General features: G+C 45.5%; 2 protein-coding genes across 12 annotated transcripts in view; one reads left to right on the plus strand and one right to left on the minus strand.

Annotated features, from left to right (window-relative positions):
• PTPN5 (protein tyrosine phosphatase non-receptor type 5) overlaps positions 1-11,044 on the plus strand; it is a 110,582-nt gene extending 99,538 nt beyond the window's left edge. For 8 of the 11 annotated variants that reach the window (XM_074543341.1, XM_074543337.1, XM_074543332.1 and 5 more), the window contains exon 19: positions 1-11,044. The gene's annotated coding sequence lies outside the window, so the exon portion shown is untranslated. The other 3 variants (XM_074543335.1, XM_074543333.1, XM_074543334.1) reach the window with 3 other exon arrangements.
• The window catches only part of TMEM86A (transmembrane protein 86A), a 26,371-nt gene continuing 14,039 nt past the window's right edge, over positions 9,129-21,460 (minus strand). Inside the window, exons 2-3 of the mRNA XM_014266765.3 lie at positions 19,027-19,291; positions 9,129-14,943 (exon numbers count right to left, since the gene is read on the minus strand). Coding sequence (XP_014122240.1) covers positions 14,516-14,943; positions 19,027-19,291 — 693 coding nt within the window. The 3' untranslated portion in view covers positions 9,129-14,515. The remainder of the gene's footprint in view (positions 14,944-19,026; positions 19,292-21,460) is intronic.

The following is a 21,460-nucleotide window of genomic DNA, read 5'->3' on the forward strand; positions in this document are numbered from 1 at the left end:
ACCGCTACGTGAGTGCAGGCTCCACAGGACCTTGCAAAATGAGCCTCACTCTAAGAAGGTACCTCTCAGTTTAAATTGGATGAGTTGATCTGTACCACACCAGCTGTTTTCCGTCAGCTTCCGAGATGATCAAACTAATGAATTGTAGCATGAGGTTATGTGGAATCTCCCAGGCCACGCCAACTGTGTGCACTTTGCTGGGGACAAAGGCCTGCCATTGCCTTTGCAGATTGAAATCTCCAGCATTGGTGTCCTTGAAACGTTTTTCTATTGGGCTGATTCCATACAAGTAGCTCCTGTAACCACAGACATCCCTGTTGTGCTCAAAGATGGGGATTGTTTCTGTTGCTGCCCAAGCCAGGAAGCAGAACTTCACAGTTGCAGTTTGCCACAGTGGTGTGGCAAAAAGAGGGAGGACAAGAACCATTCCCAGTCCTGACCCACAGCACCAAGAGATTTGCTTCTGACCTGTTTTCACATTACCCTCAAGAGAATCTGCAGAGATGTCCTTTACAACATTAACATGCAAGCTGCAGGTAGAGTGTGGAGAAAATTCCATCACCATGGGGTGCTGACAGGAGATACTCTTGTGCTGATGGAAATTACACACAATTTCTGCATCAGTACTAGGGTTAGGAAGGTTGGGGTTTTTTCTATTAAAAAAAAAACCAAAAATAGATGCTTCCAATTATACAACCCTTTATCCAAAAAAGGCCACGGGAGAATCCAGAATGTTTCCAATCAAGTGGAGAAAGACTCTGGTCAGAAAAGACTTTCCTTCTCCTTCATTGTGTTTCCCAACTCCCTCCTTCAAGTTAGCTGGAGCCTGGAGCAGCATGGCTCAGAGCCAAGGAATAAGGATGGTACTGCTGAGGCTTTGTTTACTGTGTTCAATGTGGAGGGAAAGGGTGAAGCAGTTATTGCTCCAGACACTCCCAGTGCTACCTTGTTTTTCATGTCATTATTTCAACAGGCAAATCCCCATAACAGCACTGACTCAACACTGTCTGTCCCCTCAGCAATCTGGTGACATCCTTTTCACTGCCAGTGGGTCAGTGCCAGCCAAGTGGAGGGAGGCTGGCTTGGTCCTCAGAGAGACTTCTATTGCTGTAATGATCTGCTAGGGTTACTGACCTTGTACTTATCATCCTTTCAGAGAATGCTTTTCAAAAGTAACAGCCTTATTTTTTCATCAGAAGGTAATTACACAGTACAAATTGGCCCTCAGGTTGCTCAGGGTAGAAAAAAATCAATGAAGGAAGTACTCTCCTAGATACACACAGACTTTGGAAGGGAAATATTTTTGCTCCAGAAAAGGACAGAGGGAGGGAGCCAAACAGAATAAAGTAGTGCTTAAATAGCTCATTATTTCTTAGCTTTCCCTGACCCCCCAGTAATCTGCAGCTGGCTGAAGGAGTCCCAGAACCATGGCCCTAGACCACAACTCAGGTGCAGAAGACACTGGGAGATGTATTATGGTGTCCTGCAATGTGATGTCAGTACTGGCACGTGGTTCACAGGCACAGAGTCGGTCTGCAGCAATAAATTCCCTGTCACAGGCCTGCTCCAGGGAGGAAATGCTTCTTCTGAGTCACTGTCTGCAATGGCACTGGGGACACTGACCCTCTGGGTTTCCAGGAGCAATGGAACATCTCCAGACACAGAGGTAAGCACAAGACTTGGGGTTAAGCTCAGGCTCCCTATGTGGCCATGGGTATGTCACTGACCTGCTTTGCACCTCAGGTGCTCACCTGGGGATTGGATACAAGAACACCTCCTCTTCTATCCCTTCCATTTGTTGGCAATCTCTTCAAGACCAGGCTTCCTTTTACTAGATGTGTATGTAGCCATAGCCCTTTATACAGGTGCTGCTTAAATTAAAATTCAGGACATGTGTGTGCTCAGAGGGGTGATATTACCATGTCTTGACACAACAGAAATTGGTGTTACAAGTCATTTTTCTTGTAGCACATTTCAGTCTGACTGGGATCTGTTCCCTAAATGAGAAGCAAAGAAATCTGTGGCACAGAGGAGTCTGTGTGACAGCCTTTCTGGACCAGAAGTCCCAGAAAGCACATTAAATTAAGCATTTAGAGGTGATCTTGTCAGGTAAATGTCATCTTCTTTGTTCAGTTGCTCCCTACCTGTGCCTAATCATCACATGGATGTCTAATCAGCAGTGCTCCCAAACATAACTGAGCATGGCCCAGCTAATCAAGGCAAAATGGTAAGTGATGCTTCTGCCCAGTCTGGGAACTGCAGAATGCAGGGACTCTAAATGGTGAGATCAAAGACAATGTTTTTGGATTGGCCTGTGCCTGGTGTAATGAACAATACAGTAATATAAAAATATATATATTAATGTATATTACTAGATTAGGCATCTATTTCTTCAGAAGCCTATCCACATACTGCTATGAGTCTTCTGATCTCATGAAGAGAAATGGACAACACATTAAGTTGACAGAATGAGTGGCACATTAAAAAGAGTAATGAGGTGTCAAATTGTGTATTTGTATTTCCCAATCAGCCTTTCCTGATGGATTAGACCATAGGTGTGTTACTTTGGCTACATGTGCAGCTGAGAAAAAGCACTTCCAGTTACATGGCTGTAGTTGTGTTCTTGTATGGAAGTGCCTGGATTCTACAGAGCCTGAAATTACTTCAGTAACTTCCATGCATGTAGGCAAGTGTAAGAGTTGTAAATGGGAGAAAGGTTGGCTCTGCCTTGCACTGCATTCCTTTGATAATAGCCTACCTGTCTTTAGGCAGGACCAGCAGGACATAGATGTGAACCGATTTCCTAGTCTTAATTATAAATGGCAAGTCACAAGGTTTATTTGCATAAACCTGAGAGATGGTAGAAAAAGTCTGAAGGAGAATGAGGAGATAAGCTCTTTTCTGAGAATAAGGTCTCATGAAAGAATTTTGCCATACAGTGCTACATTTACAATCCAGGGGATTTACCTGATGAGGTCCCATGTCAATGCAACAAGAAGTATTAAGTACTTCAAGAAATGTGTTTAAATACAGGCTGAAAATGGAAGATTTGCAGTGGACAGTGGAAATTAAATTGTACATGCAGTTCCCCTTGATTTCCCCTGAGCACTCTGTAGGCTATTTATGCCTCAGAGCAACACCAGCAGAGCAATATCCCTCCCTCTACAAGATCACCTGCTTTGGTTTATAATTGGGTGTAATTTAATCATGCGTTTCTAAAGTGCTTTGGGAGCCAAATATCCGAAAACACTTTACAATTCAATGGCATTAGTGAGACAATACATTGATACATCCTTGTGGAGCAAAAGTCTGACACCTCAGCTACAGCCAAAGAAACAAAGAAATTAATTGCTTGCGTAGAGTTGCATAGCAGATTAATGGGAGAATGAGATTTCCAATTCCTTCTCCTCTTGCTTTTCAGTTTATGTTTATGTGTTGAGACAGGTATGCTGGTCAGATGCCAAGAGAAATGTGGTGTATTATTCATTCTTCCTACTCCCTGGGTTTTCCCTGATGGGAAGTAAGGTCCAGGTCATGAAATGTCATACCCAAGCTCTTTAGGATTTGTACTTATGCACAAGAAGACTCAGTGTGCTGATGGTGCTGGCTCTGGTTGCATGTTTGTATGTGCAGTGGGAAGCAGCCTGCAGTCACTGTCCCCAGCAGCATTTTGGCTTCAAGATGGAGTATCCTGGGAAGGACAGTGCTTCCTGCTTCATGGCCCCACTGAGGAGCCACAGCATGTGGCAACAGCTGTGCCCTGAGCTGGGCACCATCAGTGACCCCAGTACAGGGGCACCCTTAGCAGCGCCTCCAAGCCTAGAATGTGGCTCAGCTCAACAAGAAGCACCTGCCCATTGATGAGCCCTACAACCTGAAGCTGCAAGCTGATCATCTGTGGTGGGTCAGGTGTGCAGCCACTGGGACTTGTTGGGGGTGATTCCCTGCAGGCTGAGGAACCGTGAGATTTCATGTCTGAATGCAGTTCACACCCTGCTGTTTTCCAGGACAAACACACTTGCTGGGACTGGCACTGTGGATCTCACTCCTCTGGGCTCTCTCTCTTGTCCAGAGGAAGGAGTTTCTCAGGCTGTAGGTGCTGGAGCTGCAAGGGCTACATTGTAGGAACTTGCCTTCATATCCAAAAAATACAGACTAGCTGTGTCTTCCTTTGAAGTCACTGTGATTTATCTTCTGTTGTTTTAAGGCAGTCTTGTATCCCTTAAAACGGCTTATTTTGGCCAGCAGTCCTCATGAATTCCCTAAAATGGCTCAGAAGCAAACATGGCCAGTTCTCAGTCTCTAACCAGGCTTGCTCTGCATCCATGGCATACTTAGCACTTCCCAGCTGTCCATGGATGCACTCTGACAATAGCCTTGTGCTTTTTTTGCACAGACATTGCACTGGGTACTTCTGTTCTCTTCCTTTGTAAAATGGAAGGATTTTGCCAACATTGTATGACAGCTAGTAAGGTTTCCAAGACAAAAAGAGGAAGCAAATCAAATATTACATATCCCACTCTCCCTTGCCTCTTGTTGAAACCAGTGAATCTCTAAATCAGGTTGTGACACAGAGCTTAGTTCCGGCTGGCTCAAGTTGGTGGTGTGAGCATGGACTCTTCCAGGTTCATAGGGTGAGGTTTTGCAAACATGTTTTAGAGACAGGCCCTGGTGCCTCAGGCCTGTTAGTGTCCTCTTAAAGGGGACAAGAGAGGCTGCCAGGCACAGCTTGAAATGAAACTGATACAGCACCAATAATGAGGAACTATATTTGGAAAGATCTTTCAGGGCTATTTTTGTCTGAGATCATTACTTCTGGACAGTCTGCTGACAACTGCTGGACACACAAACACACCCCACCCAGGGTTTGGTTCTCTCTGCTAATGTGGAAGTAGCTCACAGGGGGTCAGCGGAGGGAAAGGATGCTCACACTGTGTTTCCTGCTCTGATTTTCAAACTGATCTGTGCTTGTGTGTACAATACACACAACACCTCTTCACCAAGCCAGCAACTGCCCACTCAAAAGACTGGAAGCAATTCTCTACCATTTTTCTAAAAATTCCTGTTGTTACCATGTGTCCTACTTCCCATGCACCCTGGTATACTCCTCCCTGCAGCCACAGCTGGGGCACACCTTTCCTGTCCCTAAAATCAGTGGGAGCTTTCTCTGTTCCCAGCCAGGCTGATGCAAGGAATCCTGGCAGTGCTTCACCCTGCTCAGGGAAGGCAGGAAGGCCTGGGGGGCACGAGAACAGCTCCCTATCCCCTCAGAGATCTGCTTGCTGGGTGGCACTTATCTTCTGCCCTCCCACACTGGCTTGTTGAGCTGAGCACGGGTACAAAAGGAACACACCTCTTCAAAGTTATTCAAAGCAGCAGAGCTGGCTGGGGAGTGAGGCTTGCAAAAGCGCTGTATGGGTGAGGTGCTGATTTATACCCAGGTTCCTCAATGGGAGCCTATGTCTGAGAGCTCCTGGGGCTCCTCCTTGTCTTGACCTGGGAAGTTTCTGGGTAGGGTCTCTCTGCTGCCAGATATTTGCAGCTGAGGTGGAAATCAAGAGTCAGAATAAGAAACTGTAGAACTGACTTTAGCAGATGAGGCATTCCTGTCAAATCCAGCTTAACTGCAGATTTGTTTTTATTCTTTTAGGAACTACATTCTTGATAATTTTAGTTCTGGAAGAAAGGTAGTTACTGCCTGGAGTTGGGCACTGTAGGCTGGAAGGCATCATGCCTCATGTGGAAACAAGCACTCTTCATTAGGAAATGAGCCCATTCAGACCAGGACTTACAAGATTCTCTTTAGGGACATTTTTCAGAGACTTTCAGTGGTCTGTACCTGCTGACAGGCTGTCCTATGGGAAAGGAGTAAGGACTGACCTAAGGGCAGAGCAAATCTGCTGATTTGAGTGTGAAGAGTAGCTGATTTCGGTGTTGATTCCACAGAGACTAAGCCTCTATCTCAGCACCTCTTAATATATTGTGGTGTGTTTGCCTCAGCTGGACACCTGGTGCAGACCAAAGCCATTTTATCACTACCCTCCCACAGCTGGACAGGAGAGAGAAAATTTAACAAAAGGCTTATGAAGCAAGCTAAGGACAGGGAGATCACTTACCAATTACTGTCACATGCAAAACACACTCAGCTTGGGGAATTTATTACCAATCAAATCAGAATAGGGTAAGGAAAGTAAACTGCTAAATTTTAAAACATCTTTCCCCTACTCCTCCCTTCTTCCTGGGCTTAACTTTATTTCAGAATTCTTTACTTCCTTTATCCACTGGTGCAGGTGGATGGGGAATGGGGTCTGTGGTCTGTTCATCATGCCTTATCTTTGCCCCTCTCTCCTCTGCTCTCACATATTCTCGCTCCCCTCTTTAGCTGCAGTTGCTGTTGCAGTTTTCTTCCCCTTCTCAAAAGTGTTGGCACAGAGGCACTTGGACCCATTGCTTCTGCTGGACAGAAGGGAAGATTCCAGCAGCCTCTCACAGAAGCCACCCCTGCAGTCCCCTCCTGCCACCAAAGCCTTGCCACACAAACCCAGTACTTATGTACTCTTCTATTTCTCTTCTTTAATTGCACTCTTCTGCTTAGCCATGTTTTTCAGTTTTAGCCGTTTCATAATATTTACAAAAACAAATAGGGCATTGCACCACCTCAATGAAACACAGCAGCAGCTCTGCTGCTCTTGGAGCTCAGAAGGGGTAAATATAATGAATTTTCCTCAGGCTGGGAGGGGGCAGGTTGCAAAGAGCACAAAGACTGTTAAACCCAAAGTAAATTATTCAGAATGGTGCTGAAGTGAACAAGGGGAATGGGAGTGAAAATGAGAACTCCCTAAATCTGAACTGTCACTTCCTACAAAAACTGCGACCAGAGTTTTTCCTCTATACAGTGGAAAGCCTTATAGAGCTTTAAAACCTTTAAAAATTTTATGAAGCTTTTTATCCATAACTTTTTGAGACTTGCACTCAAAACATAGGGTTGACTGCACTAATTGTGGCACTTAGTCCTTTTCTTTTCTTTAAAAAAAGATGGACACAGGGACAGGAAATTTGCAGAAGTTGAAACATAAGATATAATTAGTGGAACTAGCTGTGCCTGGTCTGGCATGCAGAACAGCATTGTTGTGGCTGTGTAGTTTGTCTTCATGTGGCTCAAAATGCAGCTGCCCTTGGCTTCTCTGAGGGTCAGTTAGACCAGGTGGTAGAGTGGGAATTCTGCTCAGCAGGGGCACGTCCAGTGTTTTCATCTTCCTTCCCTCTAAGTGATTTTGTACTGTAGGATGTCAAAGGTGATATTTCTAATACCCTCTGCTATTGTATCTTAATGGTAATAAAAGGAGCCAAAGATTGGAGAGAATCCTGCTTCCAAGTTCAAGAAGAGACTTGGATTCTGCCTCCTTTTCTCCAGATAGCCCAGCAGGAGCTCCATGGTATTTTAGGCTTCTTTATGTGAGATTGCATGTAAACACAGAGTAAGCAATAAATCTGAAGCACTTCAATCCTTGCAATACCAAGTAAATAGAGCTTTGCACATGAGGAGTCACTTTGTAAAAGAGCTGGCCACAGAAAGTGCAGAAACTTTACTATTGTGGCCATGCCTAAATAAGGGATTACAGAAAATCTGAACCACTGAACAGGCTGACAGATAGATCAATAAAAATATACATTGGTGCTGGTTCTTTTAATGTAGACTAAAATCTTCCAGGAGCCAGTTCTGGAATAAAAATACAGCAGTGGTGAGTGACCCAGACACACTCAGTCTGAGAATATTGTATCACTTTTGTTCCATCTGGAGCTAGGAAGGAGGTATGAGGAAACAGGATGCTCCTCCCAGCAGGCCTCTAAGATTTTAAAAGGAATTGTAAAAGACAAAATAAAAGGAAGAGGAGAGAATCACTCCCTTTTGCCTCCTGTTAACCCCTTTAGGCTGCCCTGAAGATAATTTGGTTGTATTTCTGTCTGGTACTGATTAGTTCTCACATCAGGAAGGGGAGTATGAAGGAGTCTCCATTAAACCTGCAAGCAGATCCATTTAACTGACTGGGAGCACTCACACCCACTGGGTTTCTATGCTATAAATCCTTGGAACCTGTTCCACTGGTGACAGATGGCCTGGTTCAGGATTAATGAAACAAAATATCTGTGCCACTGCATCAAACAGCTGAAGAAGCTGGCATGAGATCCCCAGCCAGAGAAAAGTGTGCAGACTACTCCACTCCTTTCCTCCTGGAAATGTTTCCTGGGGTGAGAGGAGAGAGAGGTTTGGCCATAAGTCTGGGAATTGCTGGCAGTGAGCAGTCTTCCTGGAGCAGCGCTGTGCTGCAAGCTCCCTTCTCCCTGGAAGTGTGGACAAATGGCTACTGTCTGTGGGACTGGCTGGAGCAGCAAGGGACGAGCTTGCTCCTGAGACTGGCATCCCAGGGCAGCCAGGATGTGGTGTGACACCAGCCCAGTGCCTGGCTGGTTTGGGTTGGATTTGCTCTGTAGGGTGCACGTGGGTGTTTCGAGGGTTCCCCAGGTAGGAATGCTGTGGCTGACTGTGGCAGTCAGCTTTAGTGGGGTGCTGAGCAGCTCCAGCACAGTTTGTGCTGGAGGGTGTAACAGTGGCACAAAGCTACCCACCACAGAGGGACCTCATATTCCGTGCTGAACCAGTGACAGAAACAGAAAATGAGCAAGGAGACGTTGTATCTGCACAGTAAAAATACTGAGTAAATTAATATTTTTAATTGCTGTTACACACAGAAGAAATGAGAAAAAAATTACATTCCAAACAAAGAATAGTAAAATCAGCATAAAAATGTGTTAAGAAAAGATCCCAGATCAAGTGGCTGTACTGCATGCGGTGACCTTTACAATCACAGTAAAGAAAGTAAGTGCTAGACACTTTCAGACATGGCAAAGTGCTTGATTGCCCAGAGGAGAGCAGCTGCTTCAGTCACATTTTCAGTGCACTCTGCCTGGAATGTGTGGGAGAGGGGCTGGAGCAAGAGACTCACATGGGTCCAAGACACAGAGATTAGTGTTCAAGGCAGACCAGCCACTCTGCATTCTCAGGCAGGCAGAACTGCTACTTACCCCGTGGCATTTGCTTTCTCCTTCCTTGTTTGTTTGTTTGGTTGTTTTTTTTTTTTTTCTTGTCGTTTTGGGGTTTTATTCTTGGGTTTTTTTGCTGCTTTCTAGTTTTTGAGTTTTATTTAACAAAGCTTCAGGTTCTGCTGGCCTGACCCTGCCAGCACCACAGGCTTGGAGCAAGCCTCCCCAGCTGAATTAGGAGCAAGGCTTGGTTCAGCAAGAACCTGCACCAGCAGGGTCTAGATTAAAATGTTTGCAGTGATTCAGCACCATCGCCCAACGGGCTGGTTTTGGTTTCTTGCTTCTCTTCTGTCAGGAAAAGGTGTCTTTTATTTCCTTATGCTCTGTCTTTTGACTGATCCAAATTGGCCCAGTCATGCTCCCACTGAAGTCTTAGGGGCTCAACATCTGCATCTTGTGCTTCAGCCTCACTTTTGAGCCATCACACCACTCCAGTAGCTCACCCGACAGCAGCATAGAGTCACCACAGAAACAATACAGACCACAGAAGTTTTGGCATTCCTGCCAACTGGCCACTTTTTTTCCATTTGTAGTCTGTCTAGAGTTGTGTATTTTTATTCTTTACAGTAAGAACAAAAATAAAAATAACATTAAGAAAATTTTCTCCAAACTAAGAAAATGAAAACCCATCAAATATTTTAAAGAAACCATAAAAATTTGCATTGTGTTTGCTTCTGAGTTCATATTAAGATTTTACTGCAGCTGCTTCAAAATAATGGTCCATTTCACAAGTACACAGCTCACATTCCTTGGTGTGTAATTCCTTGCCTTCATTTGTGTTTGTACAGCAGCTAGTGCTACAAAAACTAGGTAGTTTCTAGCTGTGGTCCAGATTTAGATCAGTGAACAGTGGCATTTAGTTGAGAACACGGTGATGGTTGAGAGCTGTATTTCTAGATCAACTTTTGCTCTGGGCCAAGGGACTGGTGGTACAAGCACTTCCTTTGCTACAAAACCCACTGCTACTTTCATTTGGATTAAAAAAATGAATCCAAGAAGGATGTGCTTACTTATTGATTCCATCCAGGCTTTCTCTCTCTGCTGATTTTAAAGTCAGTGAAACTTAGAATCAGAGAAATTAAACATCACTTTGAAAGCTGTCTCATGAAACCCAGCTGACCTTCTGCAGACTGAAGGTTGAACAGAATTACTTCATTTTCTGTTCCAGCTTTTTGAAAAGCCACAGCAGACTGTGAGGCACTCTGTTTTGGCTGGATTATATTTACTATAGCTAACAGTGAGGGACAAGACCGGACTGCAAAAGTTGGATGCAAGGTTCACAGCTAAGAATTTGGTCAAGGCATTTAGAAGAACTAAAAATCATCTGCAAAACTGAAATTAGAGAGTTCAGATTTTTCAGCTGAACCTCCCTCATAGTTCAAGTGAGCTGAGCCCATCCTGTTTACCAGCATGAACAAATATTTTGCAATTTTTTCCTATCTGATGCAATTTGAAAAGGCAGTCACACATTCCATGTTTTAAGAGAAATCCTGCAGATCCCTAAAAGCAATTTTAACATTAAAGCTGGATAATACTTGTGACTTACATAGCACTTGACATCTTCAAAGGCCTGTATGAGCATCAATGCTCACGATATCCTTGGGAGGCAGGTAAGGGGCAATATCTCCATTTTAGAACGGGGTGAGAGCCTGGTTTGCTGCTGGGATAACTTGGCATTGCCCTGTCCTCATACACCACAGTGCTCCTGGCCCCAGAAAATTTAAGTGACTCACCCAAGACCACAAAAGGAGTGAACATGGATAAAAGGCAGGAGGATTTCTGTCATGAGAAGTCAGCAACTTCCCATCCACTTCCAAGAACACAGTTATGATGCCTCTGCTTAAAAGACCCCTTGTCTGTATTCAGAAACCAAGCAAAGAGAAAGAGGCGCCTCCTACTGAGATCTACAGTTGCTGTTTGCTTTGATCTGCTTCTTCCAGAACAGCTCCCAAAAATACCACAATAGCAAGATGAAAATGGTGCTAGTGTCAAACTACAAGTCTGAAAAACTTTGAAGAACCACCAAAAACTGCCAAGTTCCTCCTGGGAGTTTTATAAACTTCTGTTAAAATATATAAATTGCCTCCACTGATGACAACATGAAACCTTCAAGCAATCTACTCAAAAGCCATGTTAGAGTAATCCCAAAACCAGTCAGTCTGACAGATGCCTCAATATGGAGGAGTAAGAAGCCACGTATCCAGCACAGAGTAAGAGTAAAGCTTGAAGTTAAAATCCTCTGGCTTTGTTTTTCTTGACCTGCCATTTCTACATGAGCATCACCCTGTGACACAGCATTACCAGCACTTACAAACAAGTTGCAATTAGCACTGCTTCTCTGACTGATCCTGGGAGTTCTGTGCAAGGAGGATCTGCCTACAGAAAGAGGCTGAAGTAAACATGCTGCATCTTTTATATGTCCAATTAAAGAGCCAAAGGACCTCCAAGAGGCTGATAACTACAGAAAGTAACCAAACCAAAGTAAGCTGAAGTGACCACAGACAGGGTTTGCAGAAGGATGTTTGGATACATCAGTGTGAAAAGAAAGCTTCTGTGCTTAGCAACAAAAGGAGCTGCTGCTGGGGCCAGGAACACTACAGCTCCTGGAAGGCTTCATTCCCTCTGTAATGCTCCTGGGCCAAGGACTGGGTGCTTGTCAAGGACTGTACTCCTGAAAAGGAGAGGAATGGATTGAACCTCAGTTTTACAGCGCAAAGAGGCAACAGGAGGGTCCACAAAGGCAGCCCCACAGACAGTAACACCATTTGTCACATATGAACACCACTCCTTTTTTTGCTCTCTTTCAAAGTGAAGATTGCCCTCACTGGGGCTGAGGGAACAGTTTTAATCCCAGGAAAAGTTATTTAACAGACTGCCAGCAACTGCTTAGTGCTTCTCAGGATTTAGGCATCTCAAAATTGTGTCAGATCACAGTCCACAGCAGCTGGTCTCTTCCAGCAGGAAAGAGTCTCCAGGGAAATGGTCTCATTCAAGTAATATGGATTAGAAAGAGGAATGCAGAGCCAGAAAGAGATTTTGAAGATTAAGAGCCTTTGCCAGCAAACCTCAAGCCAACCAGGGCTCTCCTTTGTATGCTGAGGGCTCTGTCTCATGTTCCTGGGAAGGCTGAAGCTGTTGCAGCAGCGGGATGGAGCCAGTGTGACTGGCCAATGTGTCCCAGCCAGGTCACTCCAGGTGACCTGTTCCAGGGCAGCCAGGGAACAACAGCCCACTTGGGCTGCACAAGTTTCTGCTGTCCCCCTCTGCCACCAGAAACTGCACCTCTGATGGCCAGTGGAGAGGAGAGGCCTCCTAATAACACATCAAGACTCTTTTCTGCAGGTACCCAGTGGCTGATGGTACAGCAGGACAGCAAAGCCAGCCGAGAAGAAAAAGCACACAGAAAAGCAACTCAGCTATTTTCAGGCAGTTCAAGACTACTTGTTTCTAGAGAGGGGAAAAAGAGAATCAAAACTCAAGACTTTTAAATAAAGCTTACTTTATCACACAAGCACTTCCCTCAAAGCAAAGGGAAGCTCAGGATGTGGGGGAGCTCCTCTGAAGAACTGCCAGCTAAGGACTGAGTCTGCTGACCCATGCCAAGGAGCTGGGATTCAAAGACTGCAGTGTGCTGTTTGCTCACATGCTGGGAGGATGGTGGGGTTCACCCCAAATGCTTAGACTGCCTCTCAGCTGGGTCACTTTTTTGCTGGAGGAGATTTGCAAACAGCCAAGCTGAGCTACAGCAGGTGACATCTGCAGAGAGCTGCACTGCAGGGTTCAATCTGTGGCCAGGAGATAAGCAATGCTGATGAATGAAAATGGTGTGTGGCTCTGCATTCCCTTAGCTGTTTACTCCAGGCAGGCCCCCATGTGCCAGTGAATGAATTACATATTACAGTATTACATAACAGCATTAAAGGGAAGGGATTACACGGGGCTCTGCTACCTACAGGAAGGCTTTCCCTGTCCATAATGCAGCTGACCTTTCTGATCCCTGTCTGAAAAGCAGCAGATGCCCCCACAGGGTCAGGATGTTAACCCAGATTTCTGTAATACTGGCTGCGTTTACTCTGATAGAGAAGTCATGGGAAGGCAATGCCTCTTCCCTGCCAGGCACACCAGGTGAGGCTGGAGAGGAGCAGGAGACCCACACAGCATCTCTCAACACAAGGGAAAAGCTAGCAGGGGTCTATGTGAGTTCATGTGACTTTGAGAAGGAAGTGGCAGGCGTGTTGAACACAAAGGACAGTGCTTTTCAGGAAGCTCTGCTGAAAAGGGGCTTTCTCACAAAAAAAGAAGTGGTGCAAAGAGGATCGTTTTCCACCAGCTGGCAAAATGTGGCAATCTACATCCAAAATCAGGGCCTTGATCTCAGGCAATGCTCACACAAAGATTTAAGATAATGCAGGCACCAGTGCTAAAAGTACTACTGGAAGTGCTACTAAAACGTAATGGGTACATGGAATACTACTTGTTGGACATTGGTGAAAAAAGACATAAAGATGAGATGCCTGTCTGCCATAGTAAGGAAAATTAGGACATACACTAAGACAATGAGTATGTTCTGCTTTAAAAATCAAAGTTCCTTATGTGCCCATTACATCTCACTGGTGGCTGCAGGCACTGTGTAACTATGTGCACGTGGAGAGGCAGAGCACTGACATGTCCCTGAAATCCCACCAAACTCCTGCTCTCTACAGCTCTGCCACAGGCAGCAGTGCTGACCTGCACCTAGAGACCTGCCCAGGAACAGTGAGCACTGCAATCAAAGCACACAGCACTGCCAGCACACCTCTCACTCTGTGCCCTCGGCTTGGGGTTCTGCTTTCATGCTGGCTCTGCTGGCTACTGCCCCACACGCTGCCATTGACTCCAGAGCTCAGCTCACAGCTGGATATGCTCTTTTTATTCTCTCTCCAAGCTTCCTTTCAGTAGAGGAATAGCTCCAGTTTGCATACTGTAATGCACAAAAAGAGACAAACATTGGTTAAATTAATTTTTACCTATGACTTTAGTAGAGATCTGTGCTTGTCTGCCTACAGTTGAGAGGAAGGCTTTTAGCACAGTGCATGGCCAAACCTCCTTTCCACCAGCCCTCCTCTTCCCAGACATTCAGCATCAATTTCAAAACTAACAAGTAGAATGCAGTAGTACAGCACTTCCAAGGAGGAAAAGTTGAATGAGTAACTACTGCAGGGACAGTCTAAGCTTTCTGATGTGGACTCCACACTGAAGTAAGCTGTATTCAGAGAAAGCTAACAAAAAAAATGTAATTCCCAAAGGTAATGCTTCAAAGAAGCAAAATCAACATCACCAGTGTGCCTAGAGAAATGGAGATCTCTCTCAGGGGTGAATGCAGCTACAGCACCTGAGATATAACCCATGTGTTCAGAGACCATTGGCACTCCACCTAGCTCCTCTTCCTGAAGTCCTCCTCATCCCTGGTCTCCACGGCCGAGAGCGCGATCAGCATCTGGGCCGCGTAGTAGGTGGCCATGATGATGAAGCGCGAGTAGGGCACGGGGAAGCAGAACTCGTTGAGCGCGATGGTCAGGTCCGACACCATGAAGAGCATGGCACCCACGCAGGCCGACAGCTTGGTCCACGTCCACAGGTCGTTGCAGAGCTGCACGCCCGCCACCGCGCGCCAGCCCATGAAGCCAATGAGGGCGATGTAGACGGCCACCAGGTAGGTGAAGGGGCCCGAGAGGTAGGAGTACAGGAAGGCGTAGCAGGAACTGGAAACGACGCCCATCAGCAAGCCGGCTTTGAGGTCCAAAGGCTTCATGCCAAAGGCTGAAGAGTACAGGATGTGCGTGATGCCAAACATCAGCAGACCTGGAAAGAGGCATTGACACAGAAAGTGGGACCTTTCATCAGTGACTGGCAGGCAGTAGCAGAAGAAAATAATTCCTTGCAGTGTTACCTACCAGTAACACTAGCAGTGACAACCACACTGACCACTTGGGACCATTTTATTATAAAAATTTGTACATGGGAGATAGCACCAAGCCCCCAACCTAAAAAAAAGCCCCAGCACAATTACAGCTGCAGCCGAGTACAGCTCTGCTGTGGCAAAAGACTTTCTGCTGAAAAGCTGGGTGGAACTAAGCTGCTGGAGAATGAATTGATTTTTTTTTCAGGTAGTTCCTCTTCCCCTGCTTTGGGTGGAAGGTTGGGAGCAAGGTAGACCAAAGACCACCCCCTCTAACTACCCATAGTGTTTTGCTCATAGGTCACATGTAGAACAAGAAGACTGGAACCACAGCAGTGTAGGAACAAAACGTGACAAAATACACTAATCCCTCTGAACCCTGACACAAAGCTTGCCCGTATTTAGCCACAAACCCAAAGGCACTTGAGGACTAAATCTGGCTGCTTCTCCATCTCTGCCCATAGCTGGGAGAAACCTAAGCTGGAAAGAAGCAGCTGGCATATTTCAGGGACTGCACCAATGTGATCTGCCAACAATTTTATGGCTATTTGCAAGATTCAGATGAACCTTACCAGGAATCAGTCAGGGAAAATAAAATGCCAGCTTTCCTTTGAAGTGCAACGCCACTGAGAAATGCCAGATGTGGGTGTTGGAAGGTGCTGCCCATATGTTATTAACTTGCCACTAATCCATTTGACAAAAATATGTCCCAATGTGTTGGCACAGCTGCTGCCTCCAAGCTGTCATGACAACTGTAGATAATGGGCCACAAACAGAGCCCAGCTCCTTGGGTCTTCTGGTTCCCAGACCCACATATGGTGCAGCTGCAGGCTCTCCTGCTTTATCCTGGCAGGGATATTAGAGGAGTTAAGTTATTAGAGGAGCTGGAAGTTTTCATGCAACTCCAAAGCATGAAATGGAGAAAAGTATCTGGGAAGCTGAATCCTCCAGCAGGGCACTTGTGCACATTTAACATGTGATGCTCCGGTGTAAAAGGCGGTCAAAAAACCTGCAGCTGGCAGACGTTGCTTCATCCTACTACTCTTGTGTTGAGGCAGCTCAAGGAAGAAGGGAAATGTCTCCCTGCCTTTGGGGAAAACCAGATCAGACACCCACTGAGAGCTCAGCCATGGTGGGATGAGAAGGAAATCCACAGGAGGGAGGGGGCTGGTGGGATCTGTTTTGCAGGGTGAGGCTAGAGAAAATGGACAGCGTGAAGGGGAAAGAGAAGCACAAAAGAGGATAATGAGAAGCTGATGTTTCACAGAGCTATTGCACCTCACAGACAACAACACTGAAGGAACTGAGAAGGAATTTAGGACAAGAGCTTTTCATAGGGTTATAGTGCAGGAAAGGTAAGAGCCCAGGGAGGTGGTAAGGAGAAGAAGAATATGTCGTCCTAGCAGTGAGCAATATTTTTTCCTTCAGTGGCATTATATGGAGCATTCTGCAACAGGGAACTGTGTTGTCCTTCGTGCAGGCATCTGGCAGTGAGGAGGAGGAGGAGGACAGAATGCAGCAGGCAAAGAGCCTGGAAAGGCAGGAGGAGTTTCGTGATAGGTGGTGAGGCTGGTCACAGACAAGGGAGTCAGCTCCCAGGTTTACTCATTCAACACCCACAAATCAAGCCAGGAACTAGAGAAACTTGTGATGCTGCACGGGGAAGGGGGTGCACTTCTCTTGTATTTCTCAGTCTTTAGCTTGGTCCTCTCAACCACATCAGGGAGATCAGCCCTTTTCTCCCACTTTCTTCCTCTGGGTTTCCTCTGTCTTCTTCACCAAATGCATAAATTGTTTCTAAGTGCCTGCAAAGGAGGCAGTGTCAAAGGAGGTGGATATTAACACTATAAAGTATCTTCTACATGCAGTAAGAGTAGTTAGAAAACAGTGCGTTATTAGTGGACCGAAACAGCAAAAATGGAAAAAAAGTCAAGTGTGCCAGGAGTAGGTTCCCAGGCTCTCACTTCCCTATAAAGTAATGAACAAATGTCCTTTTATAAACTCATTGTCTCAAAAGCTTTTCAAATGAGCCCAGTTTCCAACCCTTTTCAGTCCAAAAACTGCAGAAATTGAAGAGAATGTAAATTTTTATCCAGTATTTCCTCTTCTCTCCTCAAACTTCAAAGTCCCACAACGGATGACATCAAAAATATTGTCAGTTTTCAGCAACAGCAACCTGATGAATTTTAAATAGGAGAAAATACATTTTGCAGGCAAAGTGAGGGATGAAATGGAGCAGTGCACTTTATGTGCTTATACGTGAAATGCAAATATTAACACTTCCCTACAGAAGGCAGCAGCTCAGCGGGCTGAGATTTTCAAAATGCTCCAACAGAGCTTTTCTTCTCCTTAAGAAGAAAAAATGTGCCTAAACCCACTAAGCAAAACCTCTAAGTTGTGAGACTAGGGCTGAAAACCTGACTTATTTGCAGATTAGAGCACATCAACCAGATGCTGAATTGCTGTGACTGGCTAACCTTCCTCTAGCAGTAACTTGGAGAGGAAACTCAGAGACATACCAGTTACACGGGAATGTAGAAGGGCAGAAGAGTCCAAACACAAAAATCATGGGGGACATGGGCCTTGAATGTTTTCCAGGCCATAGCTCAAGGAGCAACTCCAGGAGGCAAAACCAGTTGGGCTGAGGCAACTGAGCCAGGTACTCCTGTTGGGAGGAGGCCCGTTGGTGGGAATGTCAGCACTCAGCACAGAAGGGATGGCACCTCAAGAGAGCTGGAGCTCCTCAGCAGCGTGCCCAAGGCTCAGCCAGATAGATCCAATCCTCAGGGCCTAATCCAAACCCCAACAAAATCAGTAAACATTTTTACATGAACTTTTAATGGGATGGGGATAAGCCCTTGGGAAGCAGGATTAAAACCAGATTCAGAGCATTTGGCCTTTCATATCTGGCACTGCACACACTTCTTTCTCGTAAAGAAAGAGCTTGTGGGAATCCCAGAATAAAACTAGATACTAACCTCATGAGACAGGGCAAAAAATAAGCTTTGACTTTCAGATCTGACAACAGCACAAGTCAGGAAAGTTCTCTCTTCTCATCACACTTTCCAGTGGGACAGTTACAGCAGCCACTTAATGGTGGGTGTTATGTGCAATCCCTGTGCTGCTTAAATTAACTTCAGAAACCCCACCAGTCAGTTCAGTGAAGAACTCAACTGCTGCTGATTTCTTTTGACAGTCCAAGGCCAGGGAGAGAGTTGCTGCAGGCAGGTTCAACGTGGCTTTAAATTATTAATCTGAATCATTATGTTCTAGTCTGCAAACTAGCAAAATAAACCAAGCTCATTTTGCAATGAGAGATGTGGATCTTTCTGTAGAGAAGAACAACCACTGCAGTAAGGTTTGTCCTTGATTGACCATCATTTAAATGTTTTGCTAAACAGACATGTCTTGTACAACAGGCTGCATGATTCACACTGATGAACCTGCAAGTAGGACAAGATTGCTGCTGCTTTGGTTTCTATCATCCACTTAATGCCTCCCCCAGGCTATGGGCTTGTCTATCAAAACATAAATGTTCTCTCCACCTGTTCTCCACCAAGGAGCTGTGCACAATATGTTCCATCCCCAATCCTCACAGCAAAGGGCTGACAAGTCTCCCTGCAGAGAGATGGGAGGTAAATACTTCCTGTAGTTTCATGGGAACTGATGAGTGCCACAGGTGTTTCCTTCTATTCCCCAGGGAATCTGGCATGCCAGCTTCTCAACTCCAGCCAGCCCAGATGCTGTGACACATGCCAGGAAACCTAACCTGACCCAACTACCTCTCTAACCTCAAGAGAAAGACTCATCCATGATGTGCTTCCCCAAACCATGATGGATTTTAGTCAAGGGATGAGTGCTTCCCAGCGCCCGGGGCTTAAGCTGTACATGAATAAACAAAACATGTGGCCCAGCAACTCATTACTAAATAAAGAGGGTAACAGCTGGGCACTGTGGCATCCCTTCAGGACTGACATTGTACTCACCATGAATGAAGTATCCTTGCTCCTGCCAGATGAGAAAGGCATCTCCCACTGCCGAGAATATGAGTCCTGCTAGGATGCGGCTGGCACTCCGGTGTGACACTAAGAAGTTAATCCCATGAGCCAGAAGGAAAACCCACAGGCAAAAGATGGGCAGACATTTAATGAGGGCACTGAACCAGGAGGGGCTGGAAGTTGGCAGCCAGAGGACAAAATAGACACAAGTGGCTTTAAAGAACGGGACCAGTTTAGGGCCTTCACTCTTCACCTAAAGAAAACAAACATTAAAAGACAGGAAATTAATAGGATCATCAGAAGCATCTTAAACTTCTTAACAGAACTGGCTCCTTCCCTTTGAAAGTTGCTCTTCCATATACTATCAGCTGGCAGTGTTCCTACCCCAAGAAATGCAGGTTGAACTTGACCATGATCCTCTGCCTAGACCTTTGTGACCCTCTCTGCTGAAAACACTTCTCAGTTGGCAGGATGGGCTGTAGGTGGTGGATTTGGAGGAAGTTTTAGAACCTTTTCTCTTTACTTGTTCCACTGAAAATATGTAGGCCATTAGTCAAACTGCTCTGGTGCTCCTTGTCACCTATCTCAATGTTTAGGCTAATCCCTTTAATATACCTTTCCAGGAGCTGTGAAAATACTGCATACCCAGATATAGCCCAGCAGCAAACAAGCCCAGTAAAGGCACAAATCTTCTCTCCCATCTTCACAGATCCTCCTGCTTAGGCAGTTGCAGATCACCCTGAGGATACAGCCTCTCACCTAACCCATTCTTTCCCCTGCCCTGTAGCCTCGTGCCTGGAGCTGGCTGTTGGCATCACAAGTGTCAAAACCCAACACATCAACCTCCCAGGTGAGGATGTCACTTCCTCAGCTGACTAATACCAACATCAACCTCGTGTGGCTTTGTTCTAGCAATATTCTAATAATACAGTAATTGCAGGAAGTGTTTTGACTCAGGACTCTACTGTGTAAATACAGACATAAAAATGCAGCATGAGCACTTGGCTGCTCATTAAAAAACCACAGCAGGGGCAGGGCACAAAGCTACAGGCTCCACAAGCTGGGTCTGCTCTTGACAAACACTTAGCTGAGACCACTCTGCACAGTGATATGCATTGTGTTCACCTGCCCTCCTGCCACATTTCTGCATTTCAGTGCAGGTGGGTAAAAGTCTGTGTGAGAAACGAAGCTATGATTTTATTTCTTCCTGGAGAAGAGCTGAGGGCCAAAACAAGGAGCAAAGGAAAGGACTGTAACTGCTTCCATGCCTGCCTGAGCTATGTCCCAGAGTCTTACAGGAGGCCTGTTTCCTCTTGCACCTAAGGCAGAGCAACCCCCTGAGCTCCCCTGCATGCAGGGATTCACCCTCAGTCTTCTCATTTCTTTGGTCAAGCAAGATTTATTTCCTGCATATCACTTCCCACTACTCATGGCCAAAGCATACAGAGGCTTCCTGCACTGGAGGAAGACATGGGGGGAAATTTAGAGGCATCCAAACAGATTTCACACTGTCAAGTCCAACTTGTCTTTGGTTTGGTTTTTTTTGTCCAAATAACTTGACCCTTTTTTTGCTTCCTGCATCATGGGACATTGTTATGACCAGTGTCCATCTTCCTTTGATGCAGGATGCCTTGGTGCAGATACTTAGGTGAAGATTGCCCAGGAAATAATCCAAGCTTACAGTGCTCAGGTGATAAAGCCTAATCTCATAAAAATTCAGGATCATTAACGGGCACAAGCAAATGGAGTCAGGTGGAGTTGGAAGGCAGAGGCAGAGGCAGTGGAGGGCATCTTCACATGCAGTATCTAAAAAGGGAATGCAATCTCTGAAGCAGTGAGGCTATAAATAAAGGGCATCCCAAGAAGACAGTGACTTCAAAATTTTTCTCACATCTGATGGAAATTTCCCCAGCATATCAGCAGTTTCTTGGCAGTAAGGTATTTCATCATACATTATTCATAGGCTATTGCCAACACAATTTTTAAACACTCCATTAAACAACCAGGCTACACAATTCCCTAACAAAAGGACATCAGCAAGCCGTTAACTTTCTTGTATTACATGGGGAGCTGTCGTGAGTCCTCTACTTAGGCTGTCTAAATTAATCACCATTTACCACTCCTTGTCTGCATTCCCTGGGAAAATTCTGGCAGCAAATAGCAAGTGAACTTGAAGTACAAGTCATAAAAACCCATATAGTCTCCTCAGAGTACTGGGGTTGCCTGGGAACTATCAAGTATTGTAGGGGAAAGAGTGCATAGAAGCATACAGGAGAGTATTTGGGTTAGTAAACATGGTAGGTTTTGTTTAATACGTCATATTAAAAGAAAAAGACCTGCTAGGAGCAGTTACAATTACCATCACAGCTTGCCCTCCCCTGTGTGCACACATTATGAGACAGGTTTTAATTACACTTGTCAT

The sequence above is a fragment of the Zonotrichia albicollis genome, chromosome 6, assembly GCF_047830755.1.
Source record: "Zonotrichia albicollis isolate bZonAlb1 chromosome 6, bZonAlb1.hap1, whole genome shotgun sequence".
Classification (NCBI taxonomy): Eukaryota; Metazoa; Chordata; class Aves; order Passeriformes; family Passerellidae; genus Zonotrichia; species Zonotrichia albicollis.